General features: G+C 38.0%; 1 protein-coding gene across 1 annotated transcript in view; it reads right to left on the minus strand.

The window, feature by feature from the left end:
* The window catches only part of ARCN1 (archain 1), a 30,120-nt gene extending 10,410 nt beyond the window's left edge, over positions 1-19,710 (minus strand). Inside the window, exons 1-5 of the mRNA XM_065944191.1 lie at positions 19,555-19,710; positions 7,068-7,331; positions 6,415-6,594; positions 6,080-6,285; positions 5,074-5,238 (exon numbers count right to left, since the gene is read on the minus strand). Of these exons, the coding sequence (XP_065800263.1) occupies positions 5,074-5,238; positions 6,080-6,285; positions 6,415-6,594; positions 7,068-7,331; positions 19,555-19,557 (818 nt within the window). The 5' untranslated portion in view covers positions 19,558-19,710. The remainder of the gene's footprint in view (positions 1-5,073; positions 5,239-6,079; positions 6,286-6,414; positions 6,595-7,067; positions 7,332-19,554) is intronic.
* Between the last annotated feature and the right edge of the window lie 1,149 nt (positions 19,711-20,859).

Below are 20,859 nucleotides of genomic sequence, written 5' to 3' on the forward strand. Positions count from 1 at the left end.
CCACAGTTCTGTTAATAATTTCATAAATTTATCAGTTCAGTTCAGTTGCTCAGTTGTGTCCAACTCTTGACTGCAGCACACCAGGCTTCCCTGTCCAACACCAACTCCCAGAGCTTGCTCAAACTCATGTCCATTGAGTCGGATATGCCATCCAACCATCTCATCCTCTGCCGTCCACTTCTCCTCCTGCCTTCAATCTTTCCCAGCATCAGGGTCTTTTCAAATGAGTCACTTCTTCGCATCAGGTGGCCAAAGTATTGGAGTTTCAGCATCAGTCCTTCCAATGAATATTCAGGACTAATTTCCTTTAGGACTGACTGGTTGGATCTCCTTGCAGTCCAAGGGACTCTCAAGAGTCTTCTCCAACACCACAGTTCAAAAGCATCAATTCTTCAGTGCCCAGCTTTCTTTCCAGTTCAACTCTCACATCCATACATGACTACTGGAAAAACCATAGCTTTGACTAGACGGACCTTTTCGGCAAAGTAACGTCTCTGCTTTTTAATATGCTGTCTAAGTTGGTCATAGCTTTTCTTCCAAGGAGCAAGCATCTTTTAATTTCATGGCTGCAGTCACCATCTGCAATGATTTTGGAGCCCCCAAAAATAAAGTCTGTCACTGTTTCCATCGTTTACCTATCTATTTGGCATGAAGTGATGGGACCGGATGCCATGATCTTGGTTTTCTGAACACAGTGTTTTAAGCCAGCTTTTTCACTCTCCTCTTTCACTTTCATCAAGAGGCTCTTTAGTTCTTCCTCGCTTTCAGCCATGAGGGTGGTGTCATCTGCATATCTGTTATTGAGATTTCTCCCAGCAATCAATTAACTTTTCACTTAACTGAAGACAAAAATTTCCATTATTAACACCCAAAAAAGATGTCCTTTTCATCACAGGGGACTGAAATGCAAAAGTAGGAAGTCAAGAGAAACCTGGAGTAACAGGCAAATTTGGTCATGGAGTACAAAATGAAGCAGGGGAAAGGCTGACAGAGTTTTGCCAAGAGAACACACTGGTCATAGCAAGCACCCTCTTCCAACAACACAACAGAAGATCTACACATGGACATCACCAGATAGTCAACACTGAAATCAGACTGATGATATTCTTTGCAGCCAAAGATGGAAAAGCTTTATACAATCAGCAAAAACAAGACTGGCCGCTGACTGTGGTTCCAATCATGAACTCCTTATTGCCAAATTCGGACTTAAATTGGAGAAAGTAGGGCAAACCACTAGACCATTCAGGTATGACCTAAACCAAATCCCTTACAATTATACAGTGGAAGTGACAAATAGATTCAAGGCATTAGATCTGATAGAGAGCCTGAAGAACTATGGATGGAGGTTCGTGACATTGTACAGGAGGCAGGGATCAAGTCCATCCCCAAGAAAAAGAAATTCAAAAAGGCAAAATGGTTGTCTGAGGAGGCCTTACAAATAGCTGTGAAAAGAAGAGAAGCTAAAGGCAAAGGAGAAAAGGAAAGCTATACCCATTTGAATGTAGAGTTCCAAAGAATAGCCAGGAGAGACAGGAAACCTTCCTCCGTGATCAGTGCAAAGGAATAGAGGAAAACAATAGAATGGGAAAGACTAGAGATCTCCTCAAGAAAATTAGAGGTACCAAGGGAATATTTCATGCAAAGATGGACACAGTAAAGGACAGAAATGGTATGGATCTAACAGAAGCAGAAGATATTAAGAAGATGGAAAGAATACACAAAAGAACTATACAAAAAATATCTTCATGATCCAGATAACCACGATGGTATGATCACTCATCTAGAACCAGACATCCTGGAATGTGAAGTCAAGTGAGCCTTAGGAAGAATCACTACAAACAAAGCTAGTGGAGGTGATGGAATTCCAGCTGAGCTATTTAAAATCCTAAAAGATGAGATGATGCTGTGAAACTGCTGCACTCAATATGCCAGCAAATTTGGAAAACTCAGCAGTGGCCGCGGGACTGGAAAAGGTCAGTTTTCATTCCAGTCCCAAAGAAAGGCAATGCCAAAGAATGTTCAAACTACTGCACAACTGCACTCATCTCACATGTTAGTAAAATAATGTTCAAAATTCTCCAAGCCAGGATTCAACAGTATGTGAACCATGAACTTCCAGATGTTCAAGCTAGATTTAGAAAAGTCAGAGGAACCAGAGATCAAACTGCCAACATCAGTTGGATCCTAGAAAAGGCAAGAGAATACCAGAAAAAAAATCTACTTCTGCTTTATTGATTATGCCAAAGCCTTTGACTGTGTAGATCACAACAAACTGGAAAATTCTTCAAAAGATGGGAATACCAGAGCACTTTACCTGCCTCCTGAGAAATCTGTATGTAGGTCAAGAAGCAAGTTAGAACCAGACATCAAACAACAGACTGGTTACAAATAAGGAAAGGAGTACATCAAGGCTGGATATTGTCACCCTGCTTATTTAACTTCTATGCAGAGTACATCATGAGAGACACTGGGTTGGATGATGCACAAGGTGAAATCAAGATTGCCGGGAGAAATATCAATAACCTCAGATATGCAGATGAAACCACCCTTATGGCAGAAAGCAAAGAACTAAAGAGCTTCTTGATGAAAGTGAAAGAGGAGAGTGAAAAAGTTGGCTTAAAGCTCAACTTTCAGAAAACTAAGATCATGGCATCCAGTCCCATCACTTCATGGCAAATAGATGGAGAAACAGTGGAAACAGTGGCTGACTTTATTTTTGGTGGCTCCAAAATCACTGCAGATGGTGACTGCAGCCATGAAATTAAAAGATGCTTACTCTCTGGAAGAAAAGTTATGACCAAGCTAGGCAGCATATTAAAAAGCAGAGACATTATTTTGTCAGCAAAGGTCCGTCTGGTCAAGGCTATGGTTCTTCCAGTAGTCATGTATGGATGTGAGAGTTGGACTATAAAGAAAGCTGAGTGCCGAAGAAGTGGTGCTTTTGAACTGTGGTGTTGGAAAAGACTCTTGAGAGTCCCTTGGACTGCAAGGAGATCCAACCAGTCAATCCTAAAGGAAATCAGTTCTGAATATTCATTGGAAGGACTGATGCTGAAGCTGAAACTCCAATACTTTGGCCACATGATGCAAAGAAGTGACTCATTTGAAAAGACCCTGATGCTGGGAAAGATTGAAGGGACAAGTCGATGACAGAGGATGAGACGATTGGATGGGGTCACCAACTCAATGGACGTGAGTGTGAGTAAACTCCGGGAGTTGGTGATAGACAGGGAGCCCTGGTGTGCTGCTGTCCATGAGGTCACAAAGAATTGGACACAACTAAGCGACTGAACTGCAGTGAAAAAAGCAAGTGGAAATGTGTCAAGTACACCACCGCTTATATATAACAAGAGAAAAACAGAATTATACCATATTTTTATTCATCTATACATACACTATCTCTCTTGGAAGATACACACAAAAACCAGTTAATGCTAGCTACATCTGAAGAGAGAACCCTGAATGGCTGGGTGGGAAGAAGTTTTAGTGTAACATCCTTTGAACCTTTTGAATTTTGAACAACTACATGAATGTATAATCTAGTTTTTAAAATAAATAAAATAAAAGGTACTGCTGCTATGGGCCATTTTTAAGTACACTCTATCCATAGTCCTCACTAAAACAGTTTTTATTAGCTGGGTGAACTGCAGTGGTTTAAAACACTATGCTGGCGTCCTACTTTATTCTGTTTCAACCTCTAAGTCTTCCCAGAAACAAAAGCATGAGACTCAAGACCACAGAGACATGTATCTTAAAGACAATGCATGGTGTCATTTACCTTCATAAGCATTTGCTCAAAAGTATTCCAACATTCAGAAAAGAGTTTCAAGCTCTGTCTAGTACATGATAGTCTCCAACATCTTATTAAAATAGTATCAAACCTGTCTCCCTCAGAGCAACCACTAGGAATAACACAGGAGCTTTAGTGATTTAAAAGATTTATCCCAACAAAACCCTGTTCATTTCATATAAAATAAGACACACAAAACACTCCTCTTTGAAGCACACCTGATAGAGGTATCCTCTGAGACTCATTTTTCACCTGACCTCAAAACCATCAGTAACAGTAGAAAGTCTGGGCTTCAAGACAAGAAATCTGAGTCATGAAAATGTGAACTTGGTAACTACCACTTAAAACTGTTACCAACCATTATCAAGTGTGAAACAGATCGCCAGCCCAGGTTGGATGCATGAGACAAGTGCTCGGGGCTGGTGCACTGGGATGACCCAGAGGGATGGGATGGGGAGGGAGGTGGGAGGGGGGTTCAGGACGGGGAACACATGTAAATCCATGGCTGATTCATGTCAATGCATAGCAAAAAACCACTACAATATTGTAAAGTAATTAGCCTCCAACTAATAAAAATAATTGGGGAAAAAAAAAAGTTACCAACCAGTACCATAGTCCTGAGATAAGAGACAAATCAAAATATTCTATATTGGCTTTAAATACTTAAAAAGAAAAATAACAAAACAAACAAAAAAGCAAAAATAACACATTAATTTGCTACTAAAGATATTTATAATTTTTGTCCTAATTAGAGAAAGACATGCCAAAATATAGTACAGAGCTAATCATTGTTCTAGTATTCTAATTCAAGTCCATTTTAAGAGACAAAGTATACACTAAGCATGAAGAAAAGTTATTTTTTGTTTAATTTAACCACCACAGAGTTGGTAGAAAGGTTAAGTTCTAAACAGAAAACAGATGGCTAAGAGTCCCCAATTATGGTTCGAAGACAGCAGAGGGGGAATAGCTCATGTTAACACCTAAAATTTTACTGAAGTGTGGCTGATTTACAATGTTGTGTTTAATGTCTACTGTACAGCAAAGTGACTCAGTTATACATATGTATTTATTCTTTCATATTCCTTTCCATTATGGTTTATCAAAGGATATTGAATGCACTTCCCTGTGTGATAATATACAGTAGAACCCTGCTGTTTAGAATATACTCTTAAGTCTTTTAAATCTGGAAAAATTAAAAAACACAAAAAGAATTTATAAAGTATTGAGATAAAAAAATGTTTAACACCATGTGGTCTGTTCCTACTGAAAAAGTTACCACTCACCTCTCCATATTAATGGGTGGAGCATGCACTTTGGTTGCTTCAGAGGTACGCTTGCCCATATTGGAGGATATGATATTTTCACCTTCAGATTTCAATTTGTCAACGAAGTTATCTACTTCCTTTCCTTTGGCTCCCAGTTTCAGAGCCTTGCTAGGGCCTGAAGGTCTAAGTGGAAGAATGTAAAAATAAGAAAAAATACACATATGATTTAAAAAGTTAAAAACTAATAATTCCCTATCACTAAAGCTTTCCCTAAAGCTGTTCTTTAAGAGAAATGTGAATACCTCAGGGGAAAAACTAAAGTTTCCTAGTGTTTAGTGGACCACTGAACTATTTCTTGTTCGAACTGGCAGATGGATTACTATTAACATGTAAGTTTCAGAGATTCTCTGGTGGTCCAGTGGTTAGGATTCTGTGCTTCCAGTGCAAGGCACAGGTTCACTCCCTAATTGGGGAACTAAGATCTTGCATGCTATAGGAGCATGACCAAAAAACAAACAAACAAAAGAACCACATAAGCTTCAAGTAACCAAAGACCAAAGGTATACTTTGATAAGCATGTGTGACCTGAGGAAAACTTTGTACCTTCTATCCAGATAAATATGTACAAACAAACTTTTTCATATAATTTTTTTTTCTTTTTCATATAATTTTAGGTAGTTTAGATTCTCCCTGAAATCCATTTATGAACACTAGATTAAAAGTATATGTCCCTTAAACAGTTAAATAACTTCTCTCCCAATATAAGGCAACTCTCATAGGAAACTGAGCTTCATGGTAAAATCTGTAAAAGAACTCTCTTTTACACAAAAGGAAAAACACCACAATCAGATTTCTCCCTTATCCCCATATTATCAATATGCAGCCAAATTTAATATTACACTTACTTTATCAAGGCACTCATTATTTATAGTTTGCCTAGAAATCAGATTGCTCTGAGATACACACATATAGCCTTCATCTGCCATTCTAGAACTGTATTCTAGGTGATTACACTAGATTATACCTGGCTGGTGCAGGTGCCACTTTTGGTTTATCAGTTTCAATGATGGTCTCTGTGATCATAGAAGTCGTGCTGCCTCCAGACACTGTAGAGCTTCCAAAGCCCCCAAATCCTGGTGCTTTTTTGCCCTGTCTCTCTGCATCTCTTCGGGCCTGCTGTAATTCTTTTGCTTTACGCCGCATCTCAGCCTTGGCTTCACGCTCTTGAGTCTACAAAAAGAGACATACTTGGATGCAGCTTTGAGTTCAGACCAGACTAGCAAATAAAAAAAGGAAAGTCAAACAGAGAAGCCTAAAAGAAAGACACAAACCAGCAGTCTCAAAGAAGACCCTGTTTACCTCTCTGACTGCTCTGAACACCTTCTCCTCATGGGAATCCATTTCTGTGAAGGTTCTGATCTGTGCCAGGTTGACATTCTCCCGGTATCCCAAGGCAACAATTTCATCAAATGCAAAAATCAAATCAAAACAGTGCTCAGATATTTCATTCTCTTCTAAGGCTCGGCAATATTCAGGAATCTAATCATGGGAACAATGGAAAAGAAATATTTAGAATGTGTCAGCAGTTATGCTTTCCAATTGTTATCCTGTAAAATACATAAATTTCAGTATGCCTGAATTGCTTTACTAGCTCCTTTCACTACTGTTTAAGCAAGTCTTTGGCATAAGCCTTTGTATGTTTGTGGCTATATCAACAAATCTCATCAGAAGATTATTATCTAAAAATATGGCCAAACAAGTGTCAGAACCACAAGGACAGGTTATAGTTACTACTAGAGAACTGGGAAACAAAAGAGCAATTTTCATACTCTCCTTTGTAGTATTTACAGTCTTAGGAATCCAGTAAAAGGAGATGTGACAGAAGATGCTGGGACAGGGACTAGGTGCATAGAACACACAAAATAATAAGCATCAGATGCTTTGGGGGAAAATAGTTTCACACAAAAAACTTAAAATCTAAAAACCTTAACCCAGTATTACAGGACTCTTACCACTCTTGAGAAGAGCCTTAGGGTCTCCAGATCTTCTAAGATGTTGCTGTTTTTGGTAGTGATCAGTACCATGTACAATTTCTCCATAGGCTGGTAAACATATCTGACACTCTCTGTTTCCACAAATGTATGCTGTTTTCCAGTGTTCATGAGCTTTGGAAAAGCTGCTAACAAGCCCTCAATCCGAGTTCGAGTCATCTCTACAAACTGTCGAGAAACAATAGCTTTTCCTGCTTTTGTACAGACCGCTGCTGCCAACAGCACCTGCAAGGAATATGTAAGTAAGTACTAATCATTTTTTTACATGTGTTTTCTCAACATCCTCAGATCCGTAGGATGCCACTCTCAGTTATTTAGTGATATAACTACTACTAGAATGCTGACTTTCAGACTCTACTTCATTGCTCTTTTAATTATACTATGTCATTCATAAGATAAAGGTGAAGTATAGGAAAATGAAGCTATTACTCCTATTTTTCAATAACACACCTAGAGAAAAACTTGGTAAAGAAATAAATTTTTCTAAGTCTACACACATTATTAATGGGTCCTCTGTGAAATGGCAACCCACTCCAGTATTCTTGACTGGAAAATTCCACGGACAGAGGAGCCTGGTAGGCAACAGTCCATGGGGTCGCAAAGAGTTGGACACGACTGAGCAACTTCACTCACTTGTGACTCAAAACTGGGTTGCTCTCTGCTTTGGCAGACCCATAAATAGCTTAAACTTTTTCAAGGAAAAACAGAAATTTCTACAGAGGTCTGATCAGGCAGGCTGAATAGTTATACAAGGCCCCAAGACTTTCCTTTCATTTTTACCTAAAATACGGAACCAATCTAGTGAGTCTAAATTTATGTTCTGCTCTTTGATTAACCCACACTAACTTACCTACAGACACACAATCTGTAAAATGAAAAACTAAGTGGCTCAATGTTTCACACAGGTTTTGACAATGGGCAATGATCAAGACCAACAGCCTTTTTTTCAGAGTCTGGCATTTCGTTAAACAAAACAAAGCACCAAATAAGATACAACCAAATGTCATTAGCAGAGTATGAAGAAAATTAAGTGCAGTGTTAATAGTCTCTTCATTGTAGGAACCCAGAAGTTTATAAGGACAAGTAACAGAAAGACTATTTACACATATTGGAAGCCTCCAAAGTAGGATACAACTTCTGAAATACCAACATTCTATTGGTCAGGCTCCTCAGTTTTACAGAAATCTTTCCTCTACAGGTGAGCAGCTTGAAAAATCACAAGTTAGTCAATTTGAGTAGATATTCTTTTAGTTTCAAAACATGAATATGTTTTACAGTCATTACAGGAGAACATAATGTCCTTTTCATCAAGAATAGGTCATCAGGGTATTTGGGAGATAATTACCATCACACTTAATGTCCAAGCAGTTAGGTAAAAACAATTTATAGTGAAAACTGTTTGACCTATATCTTGCACAAATAACTTTCCTCTACCAAACAGATCTTTATTTTTACTGATTGATTTACTTCCCATGAACACTGTGCAAATTTTCTCACATGAAATCTCAAGAATAAATCCTATCAACTGCTCTATTTCCCAAATAACAACTGCAAGTTTAGAAAGAGACACATTTAAGAGAGTAATACAATTTTATGCTACTGAATCTATCAATTCTATGTTGAAACTTACCTTAATTATGCTGGCATAAAGTTATGTAGTATAGAATTCAAAAGTTTTTTTTTTTTTTTTAAGTAGTTCTACCTCATAAATAAATACTTTCAGGAAGAATCTTGCTTTGTAAACTATATCCTTTTAAAAATATGTGTGCTTAGTCACTCAGCCATGCCTGACTCTTTGCGACCCCAGGAACTGCAGTCCGCCAGGCTCCTCTGTCCATGGGAATTCTCTAGTCTCTAGTCTCTAGTGTCTCCCACACTGCAGGCGGATTCTTTACTGTCTGAGCCACCAGGGAAGCCCAAGAAACTGGAGTGCATAGCCTGTCCCTTCCCCATTGGATCTGCCCCACCCAGGAATCAAACTAGGGTTTTCTGCATCATAGGTGGATTCTTTACCAGCTGAGATACCAGGGAAGCCCCTAAAATAGACCCTGATTGTCTAAAATATATTTTTATATCTGTAAAATATAAAAATATATTTTATATCTTATATTTAAAAATATAAGATGATATTTTAGACATATGGAAAAGTAGAGTATAAAAATTACAGTTGATTACTTCAAAAGTGGTAAGTAAGCTAGCTTAAAAGTCCCAGAACAGTCATCTTTCCCCAAAATACTTATAATCTTTTAAAATAAATAAATAGTTTTGTACTTAAGAAATGTATCATTCACCATCACAACTACTTGGGAGGTTGCTGTTACCACCCAGGCAAGAGGCAAGAAGATATACTGAGGGGAGTAAAAGATCCCCCCAAAAGAATAAAAATGCAACAAGGTTATGACCCATTCTTTTCAAAGAAATCTTGCACTCCATGTCTTTATTATTTTGTTGCTGTTGTTGCTACAGAATTTTTTTTAAAATTCAGCTTTATTGAGGTAGAATTCACATATAAAGTTACAAGGTATTTTAAGTGTATATGGTGATTTCATGCCTTTAATTTTACTTTTTTCTTCCAGTTTAACTGAAATATAATTGACATACAGCATTGAAAGTTTAAGGTGTACAGCATAATGATTTGACTTATACACATCATAAGTTTGGTGAACATCCATCATCTCATACAGGTACAACATTTAAAAAATATAAAAAAGGGAATTCCCTCATGGTCCAGTGGTTAGAACTCTGCATTTTCACTGTGAAGGACCCAAACTGATCCCTACTCAGGGAACTAAGATCCTGTAAGCTGCCTGGCATGGCCAAAAATAAATAGAAAAAAAAACTTTTTTCCCTTGTGATATTATTCTTTTAACAACTTTCATATATATAAGATACAGCACTGTTAGTTATATTGATCATATTGTACACTGCATGTCCAGTACTTACTTAGCTTATAACTGGAAGTTTGCACTTTTTTTGACTACCTTCATCCAATCTCCCTCCCCACCCCCCGCCGCTAACCAGTCCCTGCCACTGGTGACCACAAATCTGATCTTTTCTATGAGTTTGTTTTTTTAACAATAAGATTAAATTTATTTATTTTTAATTGGAGGATAATTGCTTTACAATATTGTATTGGCTATTTTTAAAGTATAACTGACCTACAACACTATGTTGATTTCTCGTAAACAACATAGTTCTTCCATATTCCTATACATTTTAAAGTGTTCACCATGATAACCTAGTCACCATCTGTTACCATACAAAACTGTTACATAATTATAGACTATATTCCCCACACTGTCCCCATCCATGTCTTTAATAGTGTGAAATAAAGAAAGATTTCTTCAAAAAAGGGCAGGGACTCCTATAATTCTTGGTACACACGTGTGCTTAGTCGTTCAGTCATGTCCGACTCCTTATAACCCCACGGACTATAGCCCACCGGGCTCCTCTGTCTACAGGGATTCTCCAGGCAAGAATACTGGAGTGGGTTGCCATGTCCTCCTCAGGGGATCTTCCTGATCCAGGGAGAGAACCCAGTTCTCCTGCGTTGCAGGCAGAGTCTTTACCATCTGAGCCCCCAGGGAAGCCTAAGAATACTGAAGTGGATAGCCTTCTCTACGGGATCCTCCTGACCCAGGAATTGAACTGGGGTCTCCTGCATTGCAGGCGGATTCTTTACCAGCTGAGCTACCAGGTATACACATACCTGGTATACACATAGTAATACCTTAATCTTGAAGGAGAAGAAACTGACCTAAAATTATCACCAGGCAAGAGACTTAGACTTGTTTAGAAGAATAAAACCAAATATACTCAAAAACTTGCTTTCACATTAAGTTTTTATCATATGAGGTTCATGTTTCAACCATCTGCATATTTCTGGCAGAAAAAGAAAAAAGAAAAGGTAGTTGCTGCTTTAGTTTATGAGTGATAAGCAGGTATGTCTTTGTATGTGTCACATGTGATTTATATGACACATATATCCAAATAAAGTAAGATTTCTGTCCCAATATGAGCCCTCATAAAAGAGCTATGTCACATAAAAATTTGCACACATGTTCATAGCAGCATTATTCAAAATACCTAACACATAATAAAAAGTGAAAACCAGGAATTCCCCAGCAGTCCAGTGGTTAGGATTTGGCACTTTCACTGCCATGACCCATGTTCCATCCCTGGTCAGGGAACAAAGATCCTGGAAGTCACAAGGCAGAGCCAAAAAAACTAAAAATCTGTGTATTTAAATAAGTAAATAAAGTGAAAACCCAAATATCCACCAACCTATGAATGGATAAACAGGTTGTGATACATCTAAACAATGGACTATTATTCAGCTATAAAAAGGAATGAAGAATATGCTATAGTATGGATGAACTTTGAAAATATTACACTAAATGAAAGAAACCAGATACAAAAGGCAACTCTCACATGATTCCATTTACATGAACCAGTCAGAATAAACAAATTCAGAGAGAGAAAGTAGATGAATGGTTACCAGGGGCTGGGAAAGGGGAAATGGAAAGTGACTGATAATTAGTATGGGATTTTTGGGGGGGATTATGAAAATATTCTAACCTTACGGATGATGGCTGCAAAACCTATGTGAGTATACTAAAAATCAATTAATTATACACTTAAAAAGGCTGAATTTTATGGTATGTGAATTATATCTCAATAAAAAAAGGAATGGAGGGCAAACCCATAGATTAAAAGAGACTTAAGAGACATGTTAACCAATCACAATGTATAATCTTCTTTGAATCCTGATTCAAACAACTGTTTAAAAAAATTATAAGACAAATGGGAAAATATGAACAGTTAATGACATTAAGAAACTGTTGATAAATTTAAGGTATGACCTATCCATTAAAAGTATTTTTTAAACAAGGAATATTTATTGTAAAAAAAAAAAAGAGCTGTATAGATTCAAATTCTTCTGCAGTCTTTCATATTAAAAATTTTCTCTCAATTAGTTTACATTGAACATCTAAATGAATTGTGCAGGGTAGATTTTATCCTCTGTCTCAAACTCTGCTAGTTTTACATGTACTAATAAAAGGTCATCTGATTTATAAATTATCCTGAGGATCAGAACTCACAATTTCATGTGCTGGATGTCAGTAATGATTTTTTTTTCTTTTTCTGTATTATGTGGTTTGCGGGATTTTAAAATAGTTCACCAACCAGGGACTGAACCTGGGCTCTTGGCAGTGAAAGCTCAGAGTCCCAGCCACTGGACTGCTAGGGAATTCCTAATAAATATTTCTTTTAAAATCAACTGCTCTACTGTAATACAAATGGGTTTTTATGACTCATAATAAAAGTTTCCAAAAGTATCAATATGATATATGGATTCAAAAAGTGCTAATATTAAAAATTGTATGTATAAAAGTTATAGAAAACTGTAATTCAAAAAGCACACCTAGTGACAATGATGCCTGTGAAGAATTTGGATAAACAGTTTCATGAACATAAGAACAGAAAAAAATGAATTATTTTTCAATTTAAAAATCAACAGTTGTAAAAAAAAAAAAAAAAAATCAACAGTTGTGAAACAGATCGCCGTCCAGGTTGGATGCATGAGACAAGTGCTCGGGGCTGGTGCACTGGGATGACCCAGAGGGATGGGATGGGGAGGGAGGTGGGAGGGGGGTTCAGGACGGGGAACACATGTAAATCCATGGCTGATTCATGTCAATGTATGGCAAAAACCACTACAATATTGTAAAATAATGAGCCTCCAACTAATAAAAATAAATGGAAAAAAAAAAACCACAAAAACAAACGAAAGACCAAAAAATAATTAAAAAATCAACAGTATATTTAAGTAAATTATTAAATACTTTAAGAACATCAGTAAATTTTTAAATACTTTAAATATTTGTGCTACAGTCCTAAAAGTTTATATACTCCAAAAAGGTTTCCTTAATATTCTCATCAGAAAAATGAAGAATTTCCTTATATTTGAGATGATCTCACATTGGTTTCTTCTTTTCCCAAAGACTATGTGAATTAGAAATAGAGTTCTAAATTTGCAAAGAATCAAGTTAACATACCAGGAAAGTTAAAAGATTAGAACTGAGACGATCTGGATCCTAGTTTACTATCTGTCTGATTTAAGTTATGTTTCAACCTCTCAGCCTCAGTTTCCTCCCTTAGAAAATGGAGCATCATCTGACAATCTCACAAGTTATTATGAGGACCAAATGAGTAAAAATAAAACTGTAAGCCAAAGCACTATACAACTTATATCACATATACTCAAAAGGTAAAGCAGCATCATTATTAATAAAAAACTTGCCAAGAAATGCATCTTATTAAAAACTTTGTCATTTCAAAGCAATGGATTTTTACCTTTATGGATTTGGCAATATTTTAACAGATTAAAAATGGACACACATTCCCTAAAAAATTTTACCTTTAATGTCAGAAAATTCATAGAACCTCTAGAGTAGTAATTCTCAGATGATCCATAGAGAAATCACTTTATGTAGTGAGAAATACTACTAATAAATGGGAGCACATTATAAATTTAATACTTACAAAGGCCTTCCTCACCAAAAAAAAGGCTGAGAATCACAGTCCTAGAAAGTATGATTCCCCCACCCGAGAATTTTACAATGTTTTCAAGAATAAAATAAGCCACAGTAGAAATACTAAGCACAGCACAATTTAAACACTTGAAGTAAAAAATCTACCCAGGGAAAGGATTGCTCAGACCAAACCTTCAGACCTATATAAAAATGCTGCTTAACTGCAAAGCCCATATCTAATATATCTAATAACAGTAACTCTATTAGAAACAACGTTTATAGGCTTCAGGGTAGTTCTCAGGCAGCTAGAAACAAAACACCTCCATACCATACAGATAGGAGTTTAGGTAAAAATTAACATCAAGGCAACATTAAAGGGAAAAAGAAATTAAAGACAACCTATGACCAGAAAAATCTATGCTATGGAGAGGGGCAATCCATTCACTTTGCTTTATCAACTGGGCATGGTCAAAGGCTAATTACAGGTACTGGCAATCTCCATTTTGGCTATATTACTATAAGAATTAACTAAAAAACTATTTATTGGATACCTACTATGCATACTAGATGCTCTCTGGGAATACAATGAGGAAATTAGTAGGACTAGCATTCTTAAGAAATCTAGTAAGATCTCAAAAGTTCTTATCTCAAGAAAAATAAATTATTTTCTAACTATGTATGGTGGTATTAACTAGACTTATTTTGATGATCATTTCACAATACATACAAATATCAAATTATTATGCTGTAAACATGAAAATATGCTCTATGTCAATTACACCTCGGAAAAAAAGGCAGCAGCAGCCTAGCAGGGATAAGACACAAACTAGGCAGAATGTGTAAAATAATGCACTATGGGAATTCAGAGGAAGAAGAGATTACTTCTAGCTCACAAGATCATGAAGATTTGATGGAAGAAACACTACTTAAATTATACTTTGATCAATCAGGAAACTTGAGTATGTAAAGATGAAGGAACAGTAGGGTAAAATAGTAGGTCCTCTCTGAGTCATTCCATTGTTCAGACACAAGCAAATAAGGCTCCCAACGCAGGACCCAAGTGCCCAAGACTGAGTATGACTCTCAACTTCAAAACACCCATGACATCACAATCACAGTTTCCACAAAGTTGACATAGGTTTCTATTCACTATTATTCATGTTAACACAGCAGTTAATAACTTGGTTGAAAGGTATGGTCAACAAGATAAATTTAACCTATTCTAAATCAACATTCAGCTGCCCCCACGCCTGGCATATTGTTGGCCAGAAAGAGGTGCTAGGAAAGGTCGCTAAAGAAGGGGGAGGGTGCTTCCTCGCGGGGGTGGGGAGTGAGTGGAGCTGCCGGCCTCTCCAGCGCCTCTGCCATCCTCAGAATAAATAAATAAATAAATCAACATTCATCTTCTTAAATGCCTTGAAATAATTTTCTCTTCACATCAGTGTTTACCAATTTATTAAAACAGTATATACTAAAAGGTAGGTTAATTTTTCCTACTGTAATTTGACCTGATTTTCTTTGGGAAACAGTGAATAGTATGATTCTCTATACAGTTATTTTACTTGTTTTTTACATTTTTGGAAAAGAGCATCTAGACCTAAAACAAACTTTCAAGAGTTCTTGCTTTTTTTTTTTTTTTTTTTTAGTATTTATTTATTTGCTTGTGCCAAGTCTTAGCTGACAAGGGACTTTTTTTTTAAATTTTCCTTGCAACATGCGAGATGTTAGTTGCAACATGTGGAATCTAGTTCCCTGACTAGGGATCAAACCCAGGCCCCCTGCATCCAGAGCACATAGTTTTAGCCACTGGATCACCAAGGGAGTCCCTCTGGGCCCAGAGTTATGGAGATGATCTCCTCAGGATTGTTTTAAAAAATAGAATTCCCCAATAGGTTAAACTTTGTTAGACAACTTTTCTCTTAAGATACTTAAAATACTTTGAATATATCATCATTTGTTTTTGGATTAAATAACAACACTCTCCTATCCAGGTTAATTTGAGTAAAGGAAGCTGGATAATTAGATTTCTGTTCTGTCTCTACCACTAATTATATTACGTTGGATGTCACTTAATTGCTTCTTGAAATACACCTAAAATAGAGGTTGAAGTGAAGTGAAGTGAAAGTCACTCAGTCGTGTCCAACTTTTTGCGACCCCATGGACTGTAGCCTGCCAGGCTTCTCTGTCCATGGAATTCTCCAGGCCAGAATACTGGAGTGGGTAGCCATTCCCTTCTCCAGGGTATCTTCCCAAACCTGGGGATCGAATCCAGGTCTCCCGCATTGCAGGTGGATTATCAGCCTTCTGAACCACCAGGGAAGCCCAAAATAGAAGTTAGTTTATGTGAAAGTGCCTTTGCATCTTTATGATACTGTAACTCTAAGCATTTGAAAATTATAGCAACAGAAAATTTGCAATGCCTCCATTTCACACCCACCACTCCAGTGATAACTACTTTGGAACCATGTTTTGCATTAATATTAAGCTGCCAAAAGGCAAACTGCCTAACCAAAACAAATCATATGTATGTTTATAGAATATGTGTGTCAGATAGCTGCCATATCATCCCTTCATTTCCACTAGCAATAGAGGTCCAAAAATAACAGGAAAAATATGAACAATTCCCTAAAGAAAAAAGTCAAAGACTTCCTTGAACGCTTAAATGCTTCAGTATTCCTCACTTTCACAATTAGCCGGTAACTCTGTTCTTTGTAATTCACTGTAATGATGATCTCTATATAATTTATGATCATATTATGGCTAGTTTCTACAACTGTCATACAGGATCATTTTGTCTTTCTTGCTTGCATGAAGTGATTACAGATAATATCAAATTGGGGGAGAACACAATAAAACATAGAGCACAAAACAAAACCAAAACTTGAAGTTACTCAGTGAGAGTTTTAAGCTCATCACCAAGTTCCTGTTCTAAAACAAAAAACTTGTAGTAGAGTATAAAAATAAAAGGACATTGTTCTCAGTTTCTGCAGTGTACTTCCTATTTGGACAATAAACAAGATGGCAAATCAACAGAAACTCAAGACATTATTTTCATTCTTTGTTCTCCTCTGAAACAACAATCAAAAAGATACATAAAGAATACAACAGGTGTGCAGCTGCTGTATTGCATATGAAAAAGAAAAAAATAACCCCCTAATTGGGAACTGTTATTACTATGTAGGATTTCAGTGCCCGCTGTCCCAGGCCCCAATCTCAGACATAGAAACCCAAAACTAGCTTTCTAATAACTAATGATTCTTGGGAACTGAATATACTGTGATCACTGATATTTATGAGATCACTACAATAAATTTACTCACTCCCCATATTTAGTAAATAAGAAAAGAATAGCACTCTGTAGATAAGTAAAGTCTTCACAGATTAGGGCTACAATGAGACTTAATATCAAGTTCATTCAAATATAAGTTTATTAAGGAAAAAAACTGACGATACCTGACAAATGTTAAGAAAATAAGAACACGTTCTCATTAACTTGATGAAAACTAGAAAAAAGATTTTTAAAAAAGATCTTTTTTTGTACTTGACTTTATAACAAAGGCATCATAAATCATTTGTTTTTCCATTTGTTCATTTTATTTCTCTACTAGGACTTTGAAGTGTAGGACATTTTGCACCAAGTTCAGTCACTAAAGCTAAAGGAAATTTACTATTCAAAAACCAACATTTACATACTGATACCTACAATTTATTTTAAAGTGCATTTAAAATATATGTATTTATTTATTTGGCTGTATGAGCTCTTAATTGCAGCATGTGGGATCTAGTTCCTTGACCAGGGATCAAACCCAGGCCCCCTGCAGTGGGTGCGTGGAGTCTTAGCCACTGGACCACCAGAGAAGCCCCTAAAATGCATTAAAAAAAAAAAAAATGATGACCACAGGATGGATGAATAATTAGATGTGTGATAAAGCAAAAATAGTGAAATGCTAATTACAGATTAGCTGGTGGTTACATGGGGGTTCACTGTAAAGCTCTCAACTTTCCTACATGTTTGAAAATTTTATTATAGATCAACTTTTAGAACTTTGGATACAGCTTTTAGATTCAAGAAATCTTTGCAAAATGTTACCCTATTTGGACATTTCTTTGTCCAGGGATCTCTTTGTAAAGGACGGAACCCATAAATATCACACAGAAAAATACTTAATAATGCCTTAAGACTCAACAGTGCAGAATGTACTGAGTGAGATAAGCTGTTCTCCAGAGTACACAAATCTGTAGGTATCTGGATCCTGCCAAGTTCCAAATAATTCAGAACTATAGGCATATTTATATGCGACACAACTGTATGCACATGCAGTGTCCAAATAATATGCAAAATTTATGTTTTTATGTTTACCACTCAACACCTAGGGCCCTATGGGCTCTCTGCTTATTGATGAATTAAAAATATTACTAGGGAAAAAAACCAGCATGACGTTCCCAAGAACTTTTCAACAAACTAGGTTTTTGTTAAGATTATCTACATTTGGTTTATATAATAAAGCCTTTAATTTTGCTTTTAACGTTATAATATACTCTGAAATCCATTACATGTACATCCAAGATGTAAAAAGAAAGTAGTTTTAAAATCACTACCCGAATACTAAGCCTCCTAGTGGAAATAAAGAAAGGAGTTTTTGGAAATTTTATGTCCAACATAAAAGTTTTATGAGACAAACCTGCTTGATGCACTTTATATGCCTGAAGCTGAAGAAAACTGTTCAGCGATTTAAAGCCCAAGCCTGAATCTCATCACCAACCAAGTTTTCATCTAAAAAGGCTGTGAACAGAACTTAGTATAACTGGCACCAAATTATATTGTCATCTCTGAAGTGTGTAGGAAGATGCTTTCATAAATATTCACAAATCATAGCGATGAAGCCAAATGCAGTGGAGTAAGCACTATGTTTTGTTTCATCTCTCACAAACATTAATTTTAACCTTCTCTACAACAGATGGGATGGGAGAAGAAAATGGCAACCCATTCCAGTATTCTTGCCTGGATAGAGGAACCCGGTAGTCCATGTGATCACAAAAGAGTCAACTCAGCCACTAAACCACCACCACCACAGACGAGAACACGGAGATAATTCAAGTGAAGGCAAGTAACAGGTCCCAAAGAATAACCCCCTTCTCACTCCTCTGAGACGTCTGATTCCGATATGCCACATCCGCACTTCACCTGAGCTATAAGCTCCTAGAAGACAGAAAACCTGTGTGCGTAACTGGCTCGCATCTTCCCAGTGCTCTATACACAGAGTATACCCAATCACACCGACAAATGGACACACCTAAGATCTACAGATGCGGGTAGCAGGGTCCCACAATTAGTGCCAGATCACTGTCAGAAGTTACTCCTTCCTGTTCTGTGCCTCCCTATGCCCTTTCCTCTATTTCTCCTTTTCGAACAAACTAAAGGAAAAGTCCTCAACACTAATAATTTAGATTTCAAACATCCACGGCCTACGGAACACCGGGGATGAGAGATGAGTTGATTACAGAACGAAGCGAACCCCTGACAGAAGCCCAGCTTGGGGCGTCGAGGCACCCACGGAACCTGCTGGACACCAGAGGCCAGGTCCGCAGCGTGGGGTCCAAGACACATCACTAAAACGTAGGTTCTTGCAGAGCAAAAACCCCGGGCCCACTTTGGGGCCCGGATCCCGGCAGTGGAGGGTGCCTAGCTGATGGCGGGGGAGGGGTGTGGGCGCGACGATAGAGGGACTGCAGTCAGGTCCCTCGGATCTCCTGGGGAGTCGAGCACAGGGTAGAGAAGCCCCCCGAGCCCCGAGGAAGTATCCGGCTCCCGGCCCTTGGGGCGGGGCTCCTCTAGCCCCAGCACAGGCCGGCGGCAGGGAGAACGGTCGAGCAAGGCCGGACGCGGGAGTTAAGTCCGGCTCGGGTCTTACCATGGTGACGGCGGTGGTGGGGCGCACCCGCGCGCTCCGGTTCCACTGCGGCTAGGGTTGGGGTCGGGGGAAGGGGAGGACCGGCCGCTCCGGACCTGCTGCCCCGTGACAGGAGCGCCGCCGACTCGCCTCTTACCAAGATGGCGGCCTCGAGCCACGTCTCCAACCGGAAACGGCGCGGGTCAAAGGGCGGGGGGCGGGGCGCCGTGGGGTGGAGAGACTGTGGGCGCCGGGTTGCAACGCTGGTTGTGCCAAGGGCGGCCTGGGGGCTCGACCTCCAACGTGGAGCCGTTGGCTTCTCTCCCTTCCGTGTTCGTGAGCGCTTTTGGTTAATTTGCGACATCTCTTGCAGTTTATAAACCTCTCAAAGAGACCGTATCATTTGATATACACGGTAACTGGTGTTCATAAGGGACTAGTAGCCAGAATATACAAAGAACTCTTAAAATTCAACAATGGAAAGACAACTAATCCGATTTTTAAATGGCTAAAATAACCATTTCTCTAAAAAAGGTATATAAATGACCAGTAGGCACGTAAAAAGATGCTCAACATTTTTAATCTTTAGAGAACCCCACTTCACATCCATTAGGATGGTTGCAATAATAAGTGTTGATGAGAATGTGGGAAAATTAAACCCTTATACACTGCTGGTGGAAGCATGAACTAGTGCTGCTGCTTTGAGAAACAGTTTGGCAGTTCCTCAAAAAATTAAACAGTGTTACTGTGGGATCCAGCAATACCACTCCTAGGTATATATCCAAGAAAATTAAAAGCACATATCCAAAGAATTCACCTGTCAATGCAGGGGACATGGGTTTGATACCTGGTCCAGAAAGATACCACAAGCTGCAGAGCAACTAAGCCCATGCACTGCAACTCCTGAGCCTTCTCTAGAGCCCCCATAGGGCGACTACAGCCTGTGCTCCAGAATAAGAGAAGCGCTGCAATGAGAAGCCTGGGCACCCCAACAAAGAGTAGCCCCTGCTTTCCACAACTAGAGAAAGCCCACTCACAGCAGCAATGAACAGCCAACCAAAAAAAAAACCAGCACAACCAAAAAAAAAAAAAAAAACAAAACGTATATGTCCACACACAAATTTGTACTCTAATGTTCATACAAGCATTATTCATAGTAGTAAAAAAATGGAGACAGTCCCATCAATTGATGAGTGAATAACAAAATGTAGTATATCTACACAATGGAATGTTAGTCAAAAAAAGGAATGAAGTATTGATATATGGCACAACATGGATGAACCTAGAAAATATTATGTTAAGTGAAAAATGTCAGTTACAAAAAAC

This window comes from Muntiacus reevesi, chromosome 9 (assembly GCF_963930625.1).
Source record: "Muntiacus reevesi chromosome 9, mMunRee1.1, whole genome shotgun sequence".
In the NCBI taxonomy this organism is placed as follows: Eukaryota; Metazoa; Chordata; class Mammalia; order Artiodactyla; family Cervidae; genus Muntiacus; species Muntiacus reevesi.